The 18,264-nt window shown below is 42.7% G+C and overlaps 2 protein-coding genes across 2 annotated transcripts in view; one reads left to right on the top strand and one right to left on the bottom strand.

Annotated features, from left to right (window-relative positions):
- The window catches only part of LOC141764867 (ATP-dependent RNA helicase DDX39A-like), a 7,153-nt gene extending 4,772 nt beyond the window's left edge, over window positions 1-2,381 (top strand). Inside the window, exons 4-10 of the mRNA XM_074630524.1 lie at window positions 1-172; window positions 300-418; window positions 775-906; window positions 1,074-1,183; window positions 1,423-1,567; window positions 1,688-1,835; window positions 2,111-2,381. The exon at window positions 1-172 is cut by the window's left edge and continues 105 nt beyond it. Of these exons, the coding sequence (XP_074486625.1) occupies window positions 1-172; window positions 300-418; window positions 775-906; window positions 1,074-1,183; window positions 1,423-1,567; window positions 1,688-1,835; window positions 2,111-2,127 (843 nt within the window). The 3' untranslated portion in view covers window positions 2,128-2,381. The remainder of the gene's footprint in view (window positions 173-299; window positions 419-774; window positions 907-1,073; window positions 1,184-1,422; window positions 1,568-1,687; window positions 1,836-2,110) is intronic.
- Window positions 2,382-2,625: 244 nt separating this feature from the next.
- LOC141764868 (CCN family member 1-like) lies at window positions 2,626-9,022 on the bottom strand. The gene is made up of 6 exons (XM_074630525.1): window positions 8,822-9,022; window positions 7,810-8,023; window positions 6,751-6,998; window positions 6,131-6,269; window positions 4,861-5,042; window positions 2,626-3,923 (listed from the first exon to the last, which is right to left on the bottom strand). Exons 1-6 carry the CDS (start codon window positions 8,870-8,872, stop codon window positions 3,618-3,620), a joined length of 1,140 nt encoding a protein of 379 aa, XP_074486626.1. The 5' UTR covers window positions 8,873-9,022; the 3' UTR covers window positions 2,626-3,617.
- Window positions 9,023-18,264: the final 9,242 nt, after the last annotated feature.

Genomic DNA, 18,264 nt, shown 5'->3' with positions numbered 1-18,264 from the left:
TTCGGTGGCCTGGCCATCAAGAAGGACGAGGAAGTCCTGAAGAAGAACTGCCCTCACATTGTCGTAGGAACTCCAGGACGGACCCTGGCCCTCATCCGCAACAAGACCCTCAATGTGAAGAACATCAAGCACTTTGTGCTTGATGAGTGCGATAGGATGCTGGAGCAGCTGGGTGAGTAAGAGGAACGGAAGTGTTTTTATAGACATTGATTAAAACGTTTCTGATTTATTTGTTATACAAAGACGAATCAAAATGCAATTCATTCAAATTTTTTTATAATATTTTTTTTCTCTGACAGACATGAGGCGCGACGTCCAGGAAATCTTCAGGGTGACACCTCATGAGAAGCAGGTTATGATGTTCAGTGCAACGCTAAGCAAAGATATCCGCCCTGTCTGCCGCAAGTTCATGCAGGATGTGAGTTACCGTCAAGATTTATGAATCTTTCAAATTCTACCCACTCTTCTTCATTCAGCTATTATGTATCCTTTTTTATGCATGTTCACATTACGATAAACATTGGTTCAGTGTTTGTTGCAAAGTCCCTCGTAGCTTTGCCCACTTGTGGCTGTCAGTGCCATAAGTGGCCATATCAGAGGGGCAAAGTGATCCTCCTTGGCAGATTTGGCTCGGTCAGGACAGTCAGTCCTCCTGGCTCTGCTGCAGTCTAGGAGAACAGGTTCAGCGAGCCAAAACTTCAGAAAATTGCATGCCGTTGTAGCTGTGTATGTGTGTGAGAGACTAACGTTTGGCTCCTCTCTCTTCCTGTGTAGCCCATGGAAGTGTTTGTGGATGACGAGACCAAGCTGACGCTCCACGGCTTACAGCAGTATTACTGCAAGCTGAAGGACAGCGAGAAGAACCGAAAGCTTTTCGACCTGCTGGATGTTCTCGAGTTCAACCAGGTAGAGCTACCACTCATTCAGAGTTACTTAATCAGAATTAATTTTAATGTTAGAGTTTCTTGTCCTCTAGAGGGAGATATTTTTGTTGATTTGTGACTTTTATCTCATTGATGTCTTTGCCATTCCCAGAAAATATATACAAGCTTTTTCTTTTGGTTCCTTTTTAGGTGGTGATCTTTGTTAAGTCAGTACATCGCTGTGTGGCTCTGTCCCAGCTGCTGGTGGAGCAGAATTTCCCTGCCATCGCCATTCACAGGGGTATGGCACAGGAGGAGCGGTAGGTGCCTTTTGATTCTCATCTTTTTGTTCACACTTTGAATTCAACAGTAGCTTTCCTAATTTCAATATCCTGAGCATGAAAAATCACAAACAGCTCATTACAGTACTGTAATTTGTTCTTAGGCAAGTATCTGGTGAAGAATTTACAACCAGATTTATGTGTAATATTGTTGGAGATGTTGGCAGTTTATGTGCTTAGTCTAACTTTGGAATATTATCTTCTCATCCCCGCCCCAGGTTATCCCGGTACCAGCAGTTTAAAGACTTCCAGCGGCGAATCCTGGTTGCCACCAATCTGTTTGGCCGAGGCATGGACATTGAGCGAGTCAACATTGTCTTCAACTACGACATGCCAGAGGATTCTGACACATACCTTCACAGAGTCAGTCCAGATATAATATAATTTATGTTTTCTATATCAGACATCTGTATATTTTACCACATACAGGAGGGGCTGTAGCGTGTACCAAATTTACCAAAACTTCTTCTCTCTCTACCTCAGGTGGCTCGTGCTGGCAGGTTTGGCACCAAAGGCCTGGCCGTCACCTTTGTGTCTGACGAGGCCGACGCCAAGACCCTGAACGACGTCCAAGACCGCTTTGAGGTCAACGTAGCAGAGCTACCAGAGGAGATTGATATCTCCTCCTACAGTAAGTTCTGTTGTTGCTCACAAGCCGCCTTGCACTTGACCAGTCTTTGTACATGTGTATGCTTGTGTTTAGCAAGTGATTTATACACCATCCCTTCACTGTGAACATGGTGGCTATTTGCTCTTGGACTTTATCTGGTTGTAAAAAACATGGAATGACACAAAAAGGCAAAGCATAAATACATTGATCTGTGACATCCTATATGATAGCCTGTATACAAAGGGTACATCACATATTTTTACCCTTCTTAAAAACGTTCCTTTCTCTCTTTGCAGTTGAACAGTCCAGATGAGTCTGAGGTGTCTTTCCAGTGAAGATCGTGTGTGACCCTTGGTGTTGCTGTATTTTGGTGGAGAAAAAAAAAACCCCTCAACATTTTATTTTAAAGTCCCTCCTACCATATAAGTTGGCAAGTTCGTAATAATAAAACAACTTTTTTTTTTTTTTTTTAATTTTATGTCTTTGCAGGGTGCTTGTTTTAGTGTTTTCCTTGTTAAAACATGGATATATTGTTTTGGTTGCAGAAATAAACTTTTTTATACCTTATTTAATGGTGTTGGTTGTTTTTAATTAATGTCTTTTCAGATGTTAAATTAAACATAGTTACTACAACAGTACCATATAAAATACAAACTGTTGTAGTTAACTATCTTCACAAGCAGAGGGCGCCATCATCCTAGTTTGAAGACTTGGCTGTTAGACTGTTTTCCCAAACACATGGCAACTTTGAACTGGCTGCCAAGTTTGAAACTGCAAGTTAAGTTAAAATAAAACCTCATGAAACTTGAGCTCAGCAGACAGTTTTTATCACATGGATGGACCAACACAAACGTGCGACAGCTACACTGTAGTGTCTCAATCCACGGACGTATATAAATGTGACAATAATACAAACTTGGATCCAAATAAAGAAAATATATTTACAGAATATAGTGCGATCCAAAATAAATTCTCAAATAGGTGTGTGTAAGACATTTCTCTACGCTGCATTTAATGCACAAACAAGAAATCAATTGGCGTTGGTCCAGTCCTTGCTGAACGCTCGTGTCAGGTCCAGATAGCGTTCCTTATCATTTCAACAGCCTGAATTACACAGGAACAGTCATATAACAGTCATTCATTGCAGTGTGTAAATATAAATGGCTTGTCATGTCAGTATGCCAAAAAAAGGCACAGTCTGTTTATATTCATAACATGCTGTGCTGGTTTTATAAGTCCACATTTTCTTTCTACATAAAGCTGCAAAAGATTCTTTTGCTTGTCGCTGAGTAGTCACAGTGCATTGTGGGATATGGAGTCATCCACCGTCACAGTATGTGAGGCTATTGTTGCAGGTGAGGTGATCCTTGGGCACTGCGGTCATAGTTCTAGTTCTTAAGTTTCAGTGCTAAACAAAGTGCTTTGTTGCTCTTGTAGTGTTTCTCCTCTCAGGCTGATCTGAGGGTCTCTAAAAATAAAAAAATAAATCCTCCACACCTGAACCAGCAATCAGTCCAGAGAGGAGGAGGTCCAGGGACGCTACAGGGCTCTAATTTAGGTCCCATGTCTGTTTGAACAGGAGCGGGCAAGTGTACAATCCACTCCGGTCACACAATAATATCACAATCAAGGGTTGCCTTTATGATTGAGAATAAAACCGAGGCGGCCCTTTGGGTGCTTGTGGTCTTCACTCATTTGGAGCCAGATGAGAGAAAAAAAATGGCCCCTAGTCTTGAAGTGTCTTCCTTCATCAAGAAAGTTGACCTCATCACATTAAGATAAAATTAAACATCCTCTTCAGCACTAGTCTATGAACTGGTGTGTGTCTCCGTACATCCACTGCTGCGGAGGGAGGGCCACTTCGTTGAGGTGGCCGCAGTCGTCGCTGCATTTACACGACTGGATGAACATGGCCGACCTCTGGAAACGCTCGCCGTCCAGGCAGACGAAGGTCACGGGTACGGTGCGTGTGCGCCGCGGCGAGCAGCACCGTCCGTCCGTGCACATGCCGCAGTAGTTGGGCCGGTAAAGGCGGACGCTTGTACATTCTCCGTAGGACAGGCGGACGGGCTCCGGAGCCTTCTGGGTCGGGGAGCACTTCTTCCCTTTCTGTGGTTGGATGATAAAAGTAAAAGTGTCATAGTCTGATGTTTCTAATTGGCTTCAGTAGCAAACAAGTCATATGAAGATTTACATTATAACATCTGACTTTTATCTGCCCTGTCCTTTTACATAACAGCACATTTAAGCAGCTTTACACTCAAACTCATTAGTTTCACATTAAGAGAGCCAGACTTCAATTTGTTATGCCAAAACAGGGATTGAGGGAGGGATTATTTTTAGATTAAAGTGATTAATTTTACATTTATTTAACATCTGAGTGTGCCTTTCTGTTAAACACACTGACACCTATGATCGTTCCTGGCACCAGAGCTTTTAACTCAGTAGAGCAGAGCAAAGAGCTCTTAGTGTGTGTCCAACATGGAGGATTAATATAGACACACCGCTTCCCTGGACTCCGAGTACACAGACGGGGCCTAGCTATGGACAGTTGCTTGGCAGGAATGCCGGGGGTGGGGGACTATATTTAAAAAGGCGCCTGCTTGCCACCAAAACGCCGCCGAGTAAAATCAGCACTGCCCGGTTCCCACTGGATGCAGAGCTTCCCTGAAAGTACCGCCGAGATAATCTCTGTTCTTCAACTCGGGATAAAGATGGCTTTAGCACTAACAGCATATTTACTCAGCGGCCAGAAGGTCAAACGATTCATTCTCTGCCTCTGCTCTTTAGATTAAAGATGGAAACAAGGAAGCAGAGCAAAAAAAATGAGCAGGTATTGTTTTCCCCCTGCGTAGTCTGACATGGATAGATAAGAGGTGAAATAATGCCTTACTGATGCCTGTTATCACAAGGCGTTTAGGTTTCACTGTGTGAGAGATAAGTTGTTGTTGTGATAAGAAGTTCTCTTGGCAGTAACGAGTGAATATTCGACCTCCGCACTCTGTCTGGCTCTCCGTCAGTTCAAGTCAAGTTCAGTCCGCCTCACCTTGGCGGGGACGGTCAGGCCGTGGCACGGCCGTACGGTGCAGATCCTCGCCTCTCTCTCCAGCTTGCACTCGGGGTTCTTGTTGGTGATGCGAGAGGAAACGCCCATCCCACAGCTGCTGGAGCACTGGGACCAGTCAGTGGTCTGGACGGGACACTTCTTCTCCTTCAGATGGTTCCACACTGAGGAGCCCAGAAGGAGGGAGAAAAAGAAAAAAATCATACACATCAGTTACGCCAGTGGTCTCTTTACTTGTTAGCTACATTAGCAGTGTGGCTCTATGGATGGCGATGTTGGTTGGTTGGTCCTCTACTCTGGTCCTGAAATATCTCAACAACCATTGAATTGATAGCCATGACATTTGGTATGAACATTCATGATGCCCAGAGGATGAAGGACTTTGGTTACTGGTGACCCCTTGATCTTCCATCCAGCGCCAACATCAGGCCAACATTTTATTTGTCCAATCCTTTGGTTTATGGTTTATAGCATCAAAGCACCACTGTGCCAAAGTGCAGCCTCACAGAGCTGCTAGCATGGCTGCAGACTCTTTTTCTCGTGAATGGTTGATCATGCAGCAGTCTGAGGAGGAATAATTACTTTTCAGTTGAACTGGTCACAGCCTGGGGTCACAATAAACAGAGCGTTGTTTTAACACAAGCCAAAAGGTTTGAGAACCACTGAATGTTAGATTACCTGTTTTTATGTAACAGTATTTTAATTATTTCTTATGATTACGGTTAACTTAATTACATTGCAAACTCTGTGATATTCAGCACCCAATTTAAAGAGGACCTATTATGCTAATTTTAAGGTGCACATCCTTTCACCCTCTGTCTGTGTCAAAAAAGCCCAGTCTGCTCTGATTGGTCAGCTGGCCCACTGTTGTGATTGGTCAACCGAACCAAACTCCTCGGACTCCAATCCAGCTCCATTCTACGCAGCTTTGTTTGAGGGCGTGCCAAACTAGCGGCTAGGCAGGTATTATGCAATTGTGTTACTTGGTGACATCACCATGTTACTGAAGAAAAGGCGGGACTTCAATCAAGGAGTTTTAAGCAGTTCAGGAGCAGTGTTTCTGTTGGGGAGAGTAACTCCCTTTGGCATGGACTTTGTAACTTTTCAGACCTTTTACATGCACAAAAAACTATATAACACACTAAAGGAAAGGAGAAAAGCACAATAGGTCCTCTTTAAAATAACTAACGAAACAAAAATGTTAGTGACGATAAACACTAAATATTCTCCTCTCAGTCTCCCTTTCTCTCACCAGGCAGGTGTTTGTAGCCATGTTCATTCTCCCAGCCGCTGGCCTTGGCGTCTGCGAGCCCGTTGGCCAGCTCGTTGTCAGGCTGGTGTGGGGCAGGATGGTGCTGACGTCTGGGCAGGTGCTGTTGTGGCGGAGGCACCTGTGATGAGAGATAAGATAAGATGAGACAGTGCTGGGGATTCATCTGTGCCGCAGTCCAGCTATCTTTTATGTGTTTTTCACAGTGTTATCACCATGGCACCCTGATTATCAGGGGATTACTTCAGGGCAGTAGGTCAGAGGAGAGACACTTTACTCCTTTCTACCTGTACGAGTCTTTTGTTTTCGATTAGGTTACAAATATTCTCTGGTTACAGCTTCTTAATTGTGATGATCTGATGTTTTTCTTATGATCTTATGTGATCATAATAAACTTAAAATCTTCCATCTTGAAGTTTTGGTCAGTTTTGGTAATTGTTTGATTAAAAATATATATTTAAATTGTTTTTGTTTTGTAGAAATCACTCTTTCATCCCAATCACCTTTGTTTTATACATCCATAAAATATGTTTCCAATTTGTGCCATGTGTGCCAAACACTTCCTAAGAGAGTCCTTTGCTATGACATGAAAAGAAACGTACCTGATGCTTAGGTGGGAGCCGCCAGGTGCCCTTATGGCAGTCCACACTGAAGCAGCACTGCCCGGGTATCCTGACGAGCCGTGGGTAGGGGCAGGATAGAGAGGCCTGCGGCAGCTTGTTGGAGCAGAGAGGAGCACAGCCGACGGCGCCATCGATGCAGGTACACTGGTGTTTACAGCCGGCACGGAAGCTCTCGCCGTTCTGGTAAATCCTGCCGTTGTACTCGCACGTTCGTCCCTCTGATTTTGCTGGAAAGACACATTTTACTCAGCTGAAACCAAACATTTAATGACTCGCAAATTGCAGATTGGTCATGTGAACAAACTGGCTGTTGTTGTGCATAAAGCAAAAGGGCAAACAGGGGTATTCCTGGCACAATCCATAGGTTAGTTAGGTATCTCAGTTTCTACAGGACATCCTTTAAAGTCTAAAAGGGATGTTAAGTATGTTAAGAAGAATTCACCATGTGCTCTTATTTCAACAGCTGTTGAGTAAAGTTCCTCCTGACTTGACCAAAAACCCACACACAATGACTTCACATGGCAACAGTGCACAATGATCACACAGAGGACCACTAGGATGGAAAGGTCAGTGGAAATAAGGAGACAGGAAGTGTCAGACTCCTTGTCTCCGAGGCGTGGAGGAACCAGCTATTCATAGTTTGTGGGGCAGCACCGGCACGATGCAGATGGAAGGTGTATTTTTATCTTTGAAACCCCCTGTCGCTGCCATAAAACATATACTACTCATTAAAATACCCTCCTGTCTTGTTCCCGGAAGGGCACGGTTACATGTTGCTTAATCACCGTGTTGTGATGGCTTTGATTTTATGGAAAGGATGTTCAATTAACATCGATGTCCTGGACATCTTTTGTATATTGCTGCACAGGTATCACAACCTTTTGGCTTTTAAAGCACATTCACCTTCGTCATTTTAAATATAGGATTCTTTTTCCATGTTAACACTATGCCCTCCATCGGGTGAACAGTGCAAATAGCTGTAGTATAGGAAGCTATTTTCTGAGTGAGATTCCCTCCCTGTTCCCTCCTCTCTCTCACCTCGACAGATGCCCCAGGCCATGGTCACATCGTTGCCGTAATTACACTCCAGCCCTTTGTGGTGGTCGCAAGGCCTCATGTGGCCGCAGTCCTGGTTGAGCTGCGAGGCGCACACCTTGCAGCACCCACATCCGTCTGGCACGCTGCTAACTCCTGGAGGGCAAACCAGGGGCTCGTCGGGGCACTCACACACTGCTGGGCAGCTAGCGGTCACCTGGGAGGGATGAGGGAAAGAGCAGAGAGTGGAGATCATATCTTCAGACAAATGATCTGAGTCATGCAACATTTTCTACAGCCAAGAAAAGAGAAGAAAAACCCATAGACTTGTTACAGTGCAGCTTCAACAAAGGGCATTCTTGGCATGTCTTATAGAGACACAATGTATGGGTGCTGAAGTCATCATCAGTACACTAGTACTAGCTTTTTTTCCAAGTGTGAGGAAGAGCATGGTCATTTCTGATTCTGTATCATCTCAGGGTTTGTGAATCATTTTGAATTCTTCCACACACAAAGCACTGCAGTACAGTAAGTACTAAGTCAAGTCACTGCTGGCCAGAGTGTCTAGACAGCTCAGGGTTTGTGCCCAGTCCCCTGCTGACTCAGAGTTTGAGTCATCGCTCCAGCACTAGAGCCAACTTGTTTCAGTCTGAGGAAATCAAAATGTCACTGTACTTTAAAAAAAAAAAAAAAAAGAGACATGAGTAGGCATGCTGCTTACCAGAAATGACAACCAGCCTCAGAAGAAGCCTTTACAATGTTATGTAAGCAGAGTGATAACTAACCCCACCTATTTACCAAACTTTGTATTGCACTTTTTAGGCTGACAGACATAAAGTTACATCAGTAATCTGATGTTGAAGGTGTTTGTTTACACCAGTTTATGCTGTTCATACTCAAGAGATCAAAGTTTAATCACATTTATAGCTACTATCAAGAGCAGATTACACATTAATCTCAATCTTTAAAAAAAAAAAACCACTCTGTAAATAGAGTTAGGAGAGAATCATTTTACCTGTGTGATGACGGCTGTTGTCAGTAGAGTCAGGTAGATCAGAAATGCCATGATTAGCCTTTGACAAGTTTAAGAAAAATACAAATAAAGATAAAATTAAATCTTCAAGCTCCACTCCACTGAGCGGTTGCTATAGTCTTAAGTAGTTTCACACTGAGTTTCAGTCTCTTTTGGACCGCAGTCCTTGTTATTCTACTGGGCTAAGTGTCTAAAATCTAATTTATACCCGGTGGTGAGCCTCTGGGAGACCACGCCCCCTTCTCCATACTTCCAACCAATCAGAGCGCAGGAAGCAGCACCAACATTCCAAACGGGGGTGTGGCTTCACCGTGAGGACAGCTCGCTGATTGGTGGGCGTGTTTTTGGAATGAATGCAGCCATTCATAAAAATTCTGCAGGGCTTTCTCTGTATTTATTTTATGGGTTAAAAATTAAAATGTAACAGCCGCTTTCAAGTCACACTCAGGCACATTCCTGCTTTTGTGGCCGCCGCTCTGCTAACACTAAGTAAATATATTCAGCTGGTTCCAGACAGCATGGGAACATTAATAGGACCTCCACCTCTGGGGGAAAAAAAAAAGAAAAAGAGAAAGGAGGAGGAGGAATTCCCTCTGTTTTTCCAGACTAATGTAGGTGCCAGGACAGAAAATTAAAGTGGAGTGTGTTAAGCAAATAGTAAGATAATAGCAGTTGGCAGAGAGAGCGTCAACACGCCCTTCTTTGTCTGTGCCCATCAGAGAAAATGTGTTTCCATAGTTTTCAAAGGTGTATTTTGATTGTTTTGCTGTTCATCTTGAATTCAGCTGTCCCTGACTATTATTTCTAACCACATATGGTGCTGACATGGGAATGATGAGGATATGATCACTTGGAAAGAATGGTGGAGTCGAGGGTGAAAGCAAGATTATTGTTTTAAGGGCAGCTCATGTGAGGGTTGGCCTCCTCCTCCTCCTCCTCCTCCACTGTCTTCGCTTTTTCAACCGCAGGTTTTCAGCCACACCTGCCCTGACACAGAGACCTCCTTTGATGAGAGAAATGTGATAGGCAGAGGCTTGAAAGTAAGATTCCAGCTATGAATGTCCATGTATATAGGCTGCGTGCATAGTTCTGGCTTAGAAAGCCAAACATCTCACATGGTTTCTCAGCATTGGGCTGTGGTGGTCTCAGGTGCTGGGAAATCTCTGTAGGTTAGTTAAACCTCGCCCTCATACAGGAGGTAATGATCTATAACCCATATTCTGTTTCAGGCTTAAAATAGGTGATTGATTCAGTTTTAACGGAACGGTGTGTAACATTTTAGGGGATTTAGTAGCATAAATGGAATATAATATTCGTAGCTATGTTTTCATTAGTGTACCTGAAACTAAGAATCGTTGTGTTAGCTTAAAATGAGCCCGTCATATCTATATAGGGAGTTGGTCCTCTCCATGGAGTACGCCATGTTGCTCCGCCATGTTGCTCCGCCATGTTGCTCCACCATGTTTCTACAGTAGCCCAGAACGGACAAACAAAACACTGTCTCTAAAGAGATCCATTTACATTTTTACGTTACCTGAAGGCCACCGTAGTTCTCCAACATAATTGGAAAGGGAGAAGTGAAGCTTGGTTTGGAAGCCGGCACGAGGTGCGGGCGCCAGAAAATTACGTCATCATGGTTTTTGCGTGGTTTGCGAAGGCTCCGTAAGTTGTCATGGTGGTTTGTGGAGCACCTCTGAATTTTTGTAACTCTACGCGCCGACTGTGAGCACTGCGCTTTTCATTTCAACATGGACGCCTTCGAGAAGAAATTGTTTGATTATTATTGTTTGGTAAAAGCTAAAAAAAGGTGTCATGAAAAGAGTGGCGACCTAAGGGGAAGCACCGAGAGACAGAAAGTCATTTTGACTTAGAGGTACGCGACGGTAATAATTACAGTACACAAAGCAATGTTTGGCGGTATGTACGTCGGTGTTTAATGTTTACTACCGTTGCCAGGCAGCCTACTTTCATTTCCAGTACCACTCGTTGACTTCTTGCTTATCCATAGAATATTTGGTTTGTACACCTCCTGGCTTTTCGGTGCATATTGCAATGAATAATGCACTGAGCTTAAACGCCTCTGTGCATGCTTGTAGTGCCCGCGCCACAGTGTCTCATGCGAGTATAAACAAAGCTTGAGCGGAGGGGTACTCAGCTGGTTGCAATCTGCAACCACACCACTAGATGCCACTAAAATCGTACACACTGTACCTTTGAGTTTGGGCCAACCTGCACATCATTGTCGGACCCAACCCAGTTGAAACAGATGAAAATGACCTTTTAGCTGGTTATCTGGTGCAATTAATGTATGGTATTGTGTATCATCCCTATTAAATATAATTAATTAATAAAGTTGTGCTCCATATTCCATATCCTGTTTTCCTTAAACAATGTTTAATTACTTATTTAAGTTGCCATTATTTTCTGTAATGCACATACTTTGGCTCTCTATTTTCTTTTGCATAAATGTGTTTTTCATAATGTTCCTTATTTAAATAATGTCATTGTATTTTTCTCTGTTGTATTATTACACTGCAGTGACAGACAAATAAATATTTGAATCTTGAATCTAAATCATAAAATACGATAATAAATGAACAAATTTTCCTTCAGAAATTGAGAGAATTTCATGACTTGTGCTATAGATGGACACCCCTCTGCTTCTTCATCCATGTGACAAATGTCGGGTGTTTACAGTCCTCTCTCATCAATGTCCTAATACAGTTACATAAACACTCCTAACAAGGGAGAGACAGAGAGATGAATGTGAGTTACAGACACAGTAAACATCCCCAGCTGTTCATCTTTCCTGTTCCTCCCCTCAACTAAATCTTTCTCCAGCCTTTGGCACGTTTGAACATTTTATGATTCATTGAGCTGATTTCAGTCCTCACAAAAACAAAAAGAGACTTTAAATCAGTAATGATGCTAATTACAAAATCAATCTTATTCCTTGAGATTGGACACTTTCTTTTACCTGCCAACACAAGCTAATAATGTCAAAGAAAACCCAACAAGTATTCATTTAATCACATGTAACCTTACAAACTAAACTCCTCCTGAATTTCACAACAAAACCAAAGACATGTTGTGTACTGGTGTTCAACCAGTATTTTCCTTTGTTGAATCGACTTTAGAGAACTAACATTCGTCTTTGTTCCGCCGCTACCTGTCTGACTTGTGGACTGGAGTCATGACTCAATTTAAAAAAGGAAACCACGTCAGGAAGCTGTCAGTCATCACTCTAATGGTGTGTCCAAGGAGACAAAGTCATGGCCCATCTATTTTAATCCTCCGGTGGTCACGGTACAGGGGGAGCTCTCAAAGTCCTGTGACGGCTTCTGTTTTCAGCTTCCTCTCTGATGCCGAACGAGAGGAAATCAGAGATGTAAAACTAATCTCGTGTGACGTAGACCAGTCTTTTTTAGATGGGAAAATCATTCACTGAATGTAAGCGCTGGTCTGTGAGAAGTTTCATGGTTATATTTATTCCGTCTGCATTGTATCCTGGGAGATAGATGGGAATAACTTTTCTTCCAAGCTGAGATTCAAACCAGAGTCGGAGTCACAGTCAGGGCAAATTTGCTCCTAATTCAATCAAGAAGTATGTTCTTACAGGACGTAATCATAGTTTTTAGTGTTAGAAGTATTCAGTTAATTTACTTAAAGCATTATTTGACATTTTGGGAAATACGCTTGAGAGAGTTAGATGGTAAGATACTGCTCTCATACAGTATGTGTCTAGTGGTGGTTGATGAGGTGGGTGTATTATCGATGAGAAAGTGGGTATACACTCCTATATATTCCAATGGCTGATAGGTGGCTATACTGTAAACCGCCAGAAAAAGAGGGTATATCCAGTATACCTGCGTATACCCTCCATTACACCACTGTATCTCTCTGTTCAACAGCCAGCATTTGCTTATAGCTTAGCACAAAGACAGGTAGCCTGGCTCTGTCCAACGGTATTCTCTTGGATATTTAATGACTGTTTTTAATAGTATTTAAATGTCTTTCTATATAATGTGTTTCTTGTGCACTTTGTCTCAATGCTTTCTGCTTTCTGTCTTATGTAAAGCGCTTTGAATTGCCTTGTTGCTGTAATGTGCTGTATAAATAAACTTGCCTTGCCTCTGTAATTTGGTGGAGTAGAAGTATTGAGTAGAAGAAAAATGGAAACACTCAAGTAAAGTACAAGTAAGTTCAGTTCACAAAAGAAGGAAGGTCCAAGACACTCTTCCAGCAAAAAGTTAAAAAGCCTTTCATTCGATGGCTATTTCATTGTGAAATACTAAAAACAGACAATGCTGGCACATTTTAAGATGGGTTACAACCCACGTGTATCGGCACAAACAGTCTTCTTTGGGGGTGACCTACATACCTATGTTCAGTAATTGACTAAATTAGTTATTTTCCACCCCTGATAGTTTTTTAATGTGTGAATTGAACCCAGACTGTCTGTGACTAACAGACGCTCCTCAAGGAACAACAGTAACGAGATGTACTGAGGCCATATGAAGATAGCGATCTAATACAGTCTGGGAAACAAAGTGACGTCAGGAGCAGGCCAATGGCCCATGATTGAGCTGTTTCTCTCACATGGCCCGTCACCTGAGAGGTGGTGCACACTGTGTGCAACACGATACACAAAAACATCAAGGGAGACACTTTACGAGAAAGGGCTGATGTGCAGGAAACGTCCAGAGGAAAGAATAAAAGGAGGTGAGGGGGTGGTGAGAGAGAGAGAGGAGAAGAAAGAGAAGTGTATAGAGGACGGGGAGGTGACAGGTGTTTTATGGTAAGAGAGTTTGTTTTTTCAAAGGGAGGAGTGAGCGAGTGCCCCGCTGCCTGCTCTGCTCTGCCCCGATGGGGTTCTGGCAGTCTGGCAGTATGGTATTTCACATAAAAACACACTGCTGGTATTTCAGCCCGCACCACTTTTAAGGTCCACGAACCAAATTACACGATGCGAAGGTCATATACTTTAAAATACATAAATACATACGGAGAGACGTGAAGAAATACACGTTACATAACATAATTCTAATGCAATTATCCAAATGGGAGCATGAAATTGAGACTTGTGGAGAAAAGTCATGTCCTGAGAGAGAAGGGAGGAAGAAAAGAGTGCAAATGGTGGTGACAGGGTGATTAAAACTGGTCTCAGTGCTGGTACGGTGGAAAAAGTTAAGCGTGTGGGGACCTCGTTTATGTGTAAGGTGACAGAAAGGAGAAAGGTGTGTGTGTGTGTGTGTGTGTGTGTGTGTGTGTGTGTGTTATTCTTTTAAAAATAACAGAACAGAAGCCGCAGTTTTGACTCTCCGTGACAGAGAAAAGTGTGAGAAAGTATAGGGTGAGACTCCTCATATAATATTATAATGTGTAATGGGATATGTGCTAAATCTGGCTTTGACATTATGGTTCCTGTATTAATGAACTGTGCAGTTCAAACCCACAGAGCATCGTAAAGTTACATAAGAGAGCAGGACTCTGTTGCCTGGCAAACACTGACACCAACTTAAATCTTAGACCACTTCCTTGGAGCAATTTCTCCCCCTAGTGGAAGTTTCAGGAGAAAGAAATGGATAAAAATAAAAAGAAACAGCATAAACTTGTCCTATCAAGATTTCTACGAATACAAATGTTCTGATTAAGATAATGGTGCTCTAACTCTAATCGCTCTTTCCCAGTATTAAACCTGCAGTAGGCATTATATTTTTGGCATCATCGGGCAAAAATTCCATAATAACCTTTCAGCATATTGTAACTTAAGTGTTCTGAGAGAAAACTAGACTTCTGCACCTCCTCATGGCTCTGTTTTCAGGCTTTAAAAAATCTAGCCCGTGACGGGAGACTTTGACCAATCACAGGTCATTTCAGAGAGAGAGCGTTCCTATTGGCTGTGCTCCGGCTGGTGGGCGGTGCTTGATATTTCCTCAACTTGATCTCAACATGACTGCCGGGTCACAAACTTTCTCATTTTACTGCTAAACAGTACACTACAAGATGTTTCTGAAAACATTTGAGGAGAGAAATAGGCATTACAGTAACAGCATATTGATTCATATTTGATCAGTGCTGCCTAGTTTGACTGTTTGATTGGAGTTCACGAGTGATTGAGAGCTGCTCAGAGACGGCAGGCTCCAGCTCGGCTCTGATTGTTTGTTTTCCTCCTGTCTGTGAAATCTAGCAGATGCCATTAGGAGCACCAGAGGACACAGAGGCACATTATTTTTTCAGATTACCTGTCTCATGCACTGTCAGGATATAGTGACTGTTTTATAAAAATAACTTTTCTTAATCATATTTTCTCCATTTCTACCCACTGCAGCTTTAATACAGCAAATTACAGTATCTAGTCTTGTATGACTCATTTCAGAGAGAGAGCGTTCCTATTGGCTGTGCTCCGGCTGGTGGGCGGTGCTTGGTATTTCCTCAACTGATCTCAACATGGCTGCCGGGTCACAAACTTTCGCATTTTACAGCTAAACAGTACACTACAAGATGATTCTGAAAACATTTGAGGCTAGAAATAGGCATTACAGTAACAGAATATTGCTCAAATTTGATCAGCACTGCCTAGTTTGACTGTTGACCAAGTGATTGACAGCTGCTCAGAGACGCCAGGCTCCAGATCAGCTCTGATTGGTTGTTTTCCTCCAGTCTGTGAAATCTTGCAGATGCCATTAGGAGCATATAGTGACCGTTTTATAAAGATAACTCTTTTTAATCATATTTTCTCCATTTCTACACAATGCTGCTTTAACTTGCTGCACAGTGAACTGAGCCACTCTTTGCTCAAACCTCCACAAGATGGAGCCAAACTCTGCAATATAGAAAAAAAGTATAATCACCTTCAGGGCAGTATTTGATCCAATGCGTAGTACAAAAAGGTACTGAGCTGTGTAGTCATCTCAGGCAGTGCAGGCACACAAAAGACCAAAGGAGCACCATGAAACCTGATGTTGATAACTCACCACTGCTCAGTTCACCTTTATCCATGGCTTTAGTGTCAGAGACGGGTGTTTAGTCCAAACATGTGCCACTTTTCAGCCACACCAGCTGATTTAATGTCTAGCACACATTGGAAAACCTGCAGAATATCATATAGCTACTGTTTGGTTACAGGTCTAGATGATCACGGTCATATCAGATGATTTTATGTGAATACCTTCTGTTGAATGTTTTGTTGCTCTCATCTTTCCTCCTACATGTCCACCCTCCCTGATATTTAATTAAACTCTTCCCAACAGACTGTGAGTAGGTGTTGGCGATGAGGGATACTCTCTCACACTTTTTTTTCACCTCATCTTCACTATTTCTATAAATCTTTTCTCTCACCCCCTTCCTATTTTTTTTTCCAATTCATTTCTTTTCACTGAAACCTCTCTGATTCCCCTCTGCCTCCCTATTTTCCTCTTCTTCCTCCCTCTCTCTCCCGCCTTCCCCCAGACTGTGACAGCAGAGCGCAGCCGCTTTGAACCCGGTTTTATTCGGAGCACGCTCTTGTCTCCCATCACCCGTGGTCTCCTGATTAGACCCCCCCCACCCCCCACCACTCCTTAGCAGTCACTGGGGCTCACAGCAGCCGACTGACAGGGAAGGAAAAAGCTTTTCCCAGGCAGAGCAGCAGCACCGCCTGAAGACTTGTAAGCCAAATATCCTGCTCGTCTGGGAGGTGGGGATTACCCTTTGGCCAGCTGCTAGATCCTTCGTTTCCCATATGGGAGCACTGGGTTTGAAAAGCACAAATATGAAAGCTTGTTCCACATAAGCTGCTGTAAGGGCAGATGTATGGTGGATGCCAGGGTTTTAGCCCTTGGTACTTAATACCCAGTTACATGAAAATCTATATTGAAAAACAAATGATTTCATGCTGGTTGGAGACGTCCGTCGGCCTGCTGGCTACTGTGCTGCTCAGGCTGCTCAAGAAATGAGTTGTGCAGCCCCTCAGCTATGATTAGCCATTCATTTACCTGCCTCAAATGTTCAGTATGTAATGCATACACTATAGGCTGGATGTTTGGAGTATAAAGAACAACAGCTTTTGGGTGGATATGTCCTCATGTGAATTTAAACCATTTCAGTTATCTTTCAGTTTGCGCTCCTTACATGAGAAGTAGAAAATGTACAAAAGCTGCTGCAACTAGAAAATGTAATGTAATATATAAACAGCTGAGGCCCGTCATTTATTCTCTTCACCCATGACTGTTCTCCAATCTTACACCATTGCATACGATACCACAGTGCTTATGAGTCGGCCTACAGGGAGGATGTTTAGCACCTTGCAGAGTGGAGCTCTAAAAAAAATTCCATTCATGACAGCTGAAATTACAAACTCTTCACTGCAGGCTCATATTCCCAGTCTACATCCGGTAAATCATACACGGCTAGATACTGTAATTTGCTGTATTTAAGTTGCAGTTGGTAGAAATGGTGAAAATATGATTAAGAAAAGTTAGCCGTCTCTGAGCAGCTCTCAATCACTCGTGAACTCCGATCAAACGTTCAAACTAGGCAGCGCTGATCAAATATGAATCAATATTCTGATACTGTAATGCCTATTTCTCGCCTCAAATGTTTTCAGAAACATCTTGTAGTGTACTGTTTAGCTGTAAAATGAGAAAGTTTGTGACCCGGCAGCCATGTTGAGATCAAGTTGAGGAAATATCAAGCACCGCCCACCAGCTGGAGCACAGCCAATAAGAACGCTCTCTCTCTGAAATGACCTGTGATTGGCCAAAGTCTCCCGTCACTGGCTACATTTTTTAAAGCCTGAAAACAGAGCCATGAGGAGGTGCAGAAGTCTGGTTTTCTCTCAGAACACTTGAATTACAATATGCTGAAAGGTTATTATAGAAGTTTTGCCTAATGATGCCAAAACATTATTGCCTATACTGAAGCTTTAAAAGTAATAACATTAGCGCCATTGTCAGGTTAAAACATCAATTTGTTCAATATTTTGGTTTATGACAAAAAAAAAGCAAAATTAATGACATATTCATCAACCTCAGCTACTTTTTTTGTGCTAGTTAGTAAATATTAGCACGCTAGGTTAGCACGAGGTTAGCATTTAGCTCAAAGCTGCTGATCTTAAATACAGCCTCACAGTCGCTACCATGGCTGTAGCCTCTTGTTGCACTACTCCGTATATGCAATATGTTTACGGTGACACTTTTAAAATCATTTTGCACATAACTTTGTCATTAATTGCACACGTTTTATTATATTTTGCAAGTTGCACTATCTTTAATGCAAATGTAACGACAATAAAGTTGAATTTAAATTAATGCCTCCACTCCGTCTTCCTCTCTTTTCTCCTGAACCCCCTCCTCCCTCTCCATCGGGCCCCAGCCCTCCCCTCCTTTGTCTTTCCTCATCCATCACTTCCTCCCCACCTATCCCTCACATGCACAGATCCCTTT

The sequence above is a fragment of the Sebastes fasciatus genome, chromosome 3 (assembly GCF_043250625.1).
Source record: "Sebastes fasciatus isolate fSebFas1 chromosome 3, fSebFas1.pri, whole genome shotgun sequence".
Classification (NCBI taxonomy): domain Eukaryota; kingdom Metazoa; phylum Chordata; class Actinopteri; order Perciformes; family Sebastidae; genus Sebastes; species Sebastes fasciatus.
Note: the sequence above shows the minus strand (reverse complement) of the source record. Positions and strands in the feature narration are given on the sequence as shown.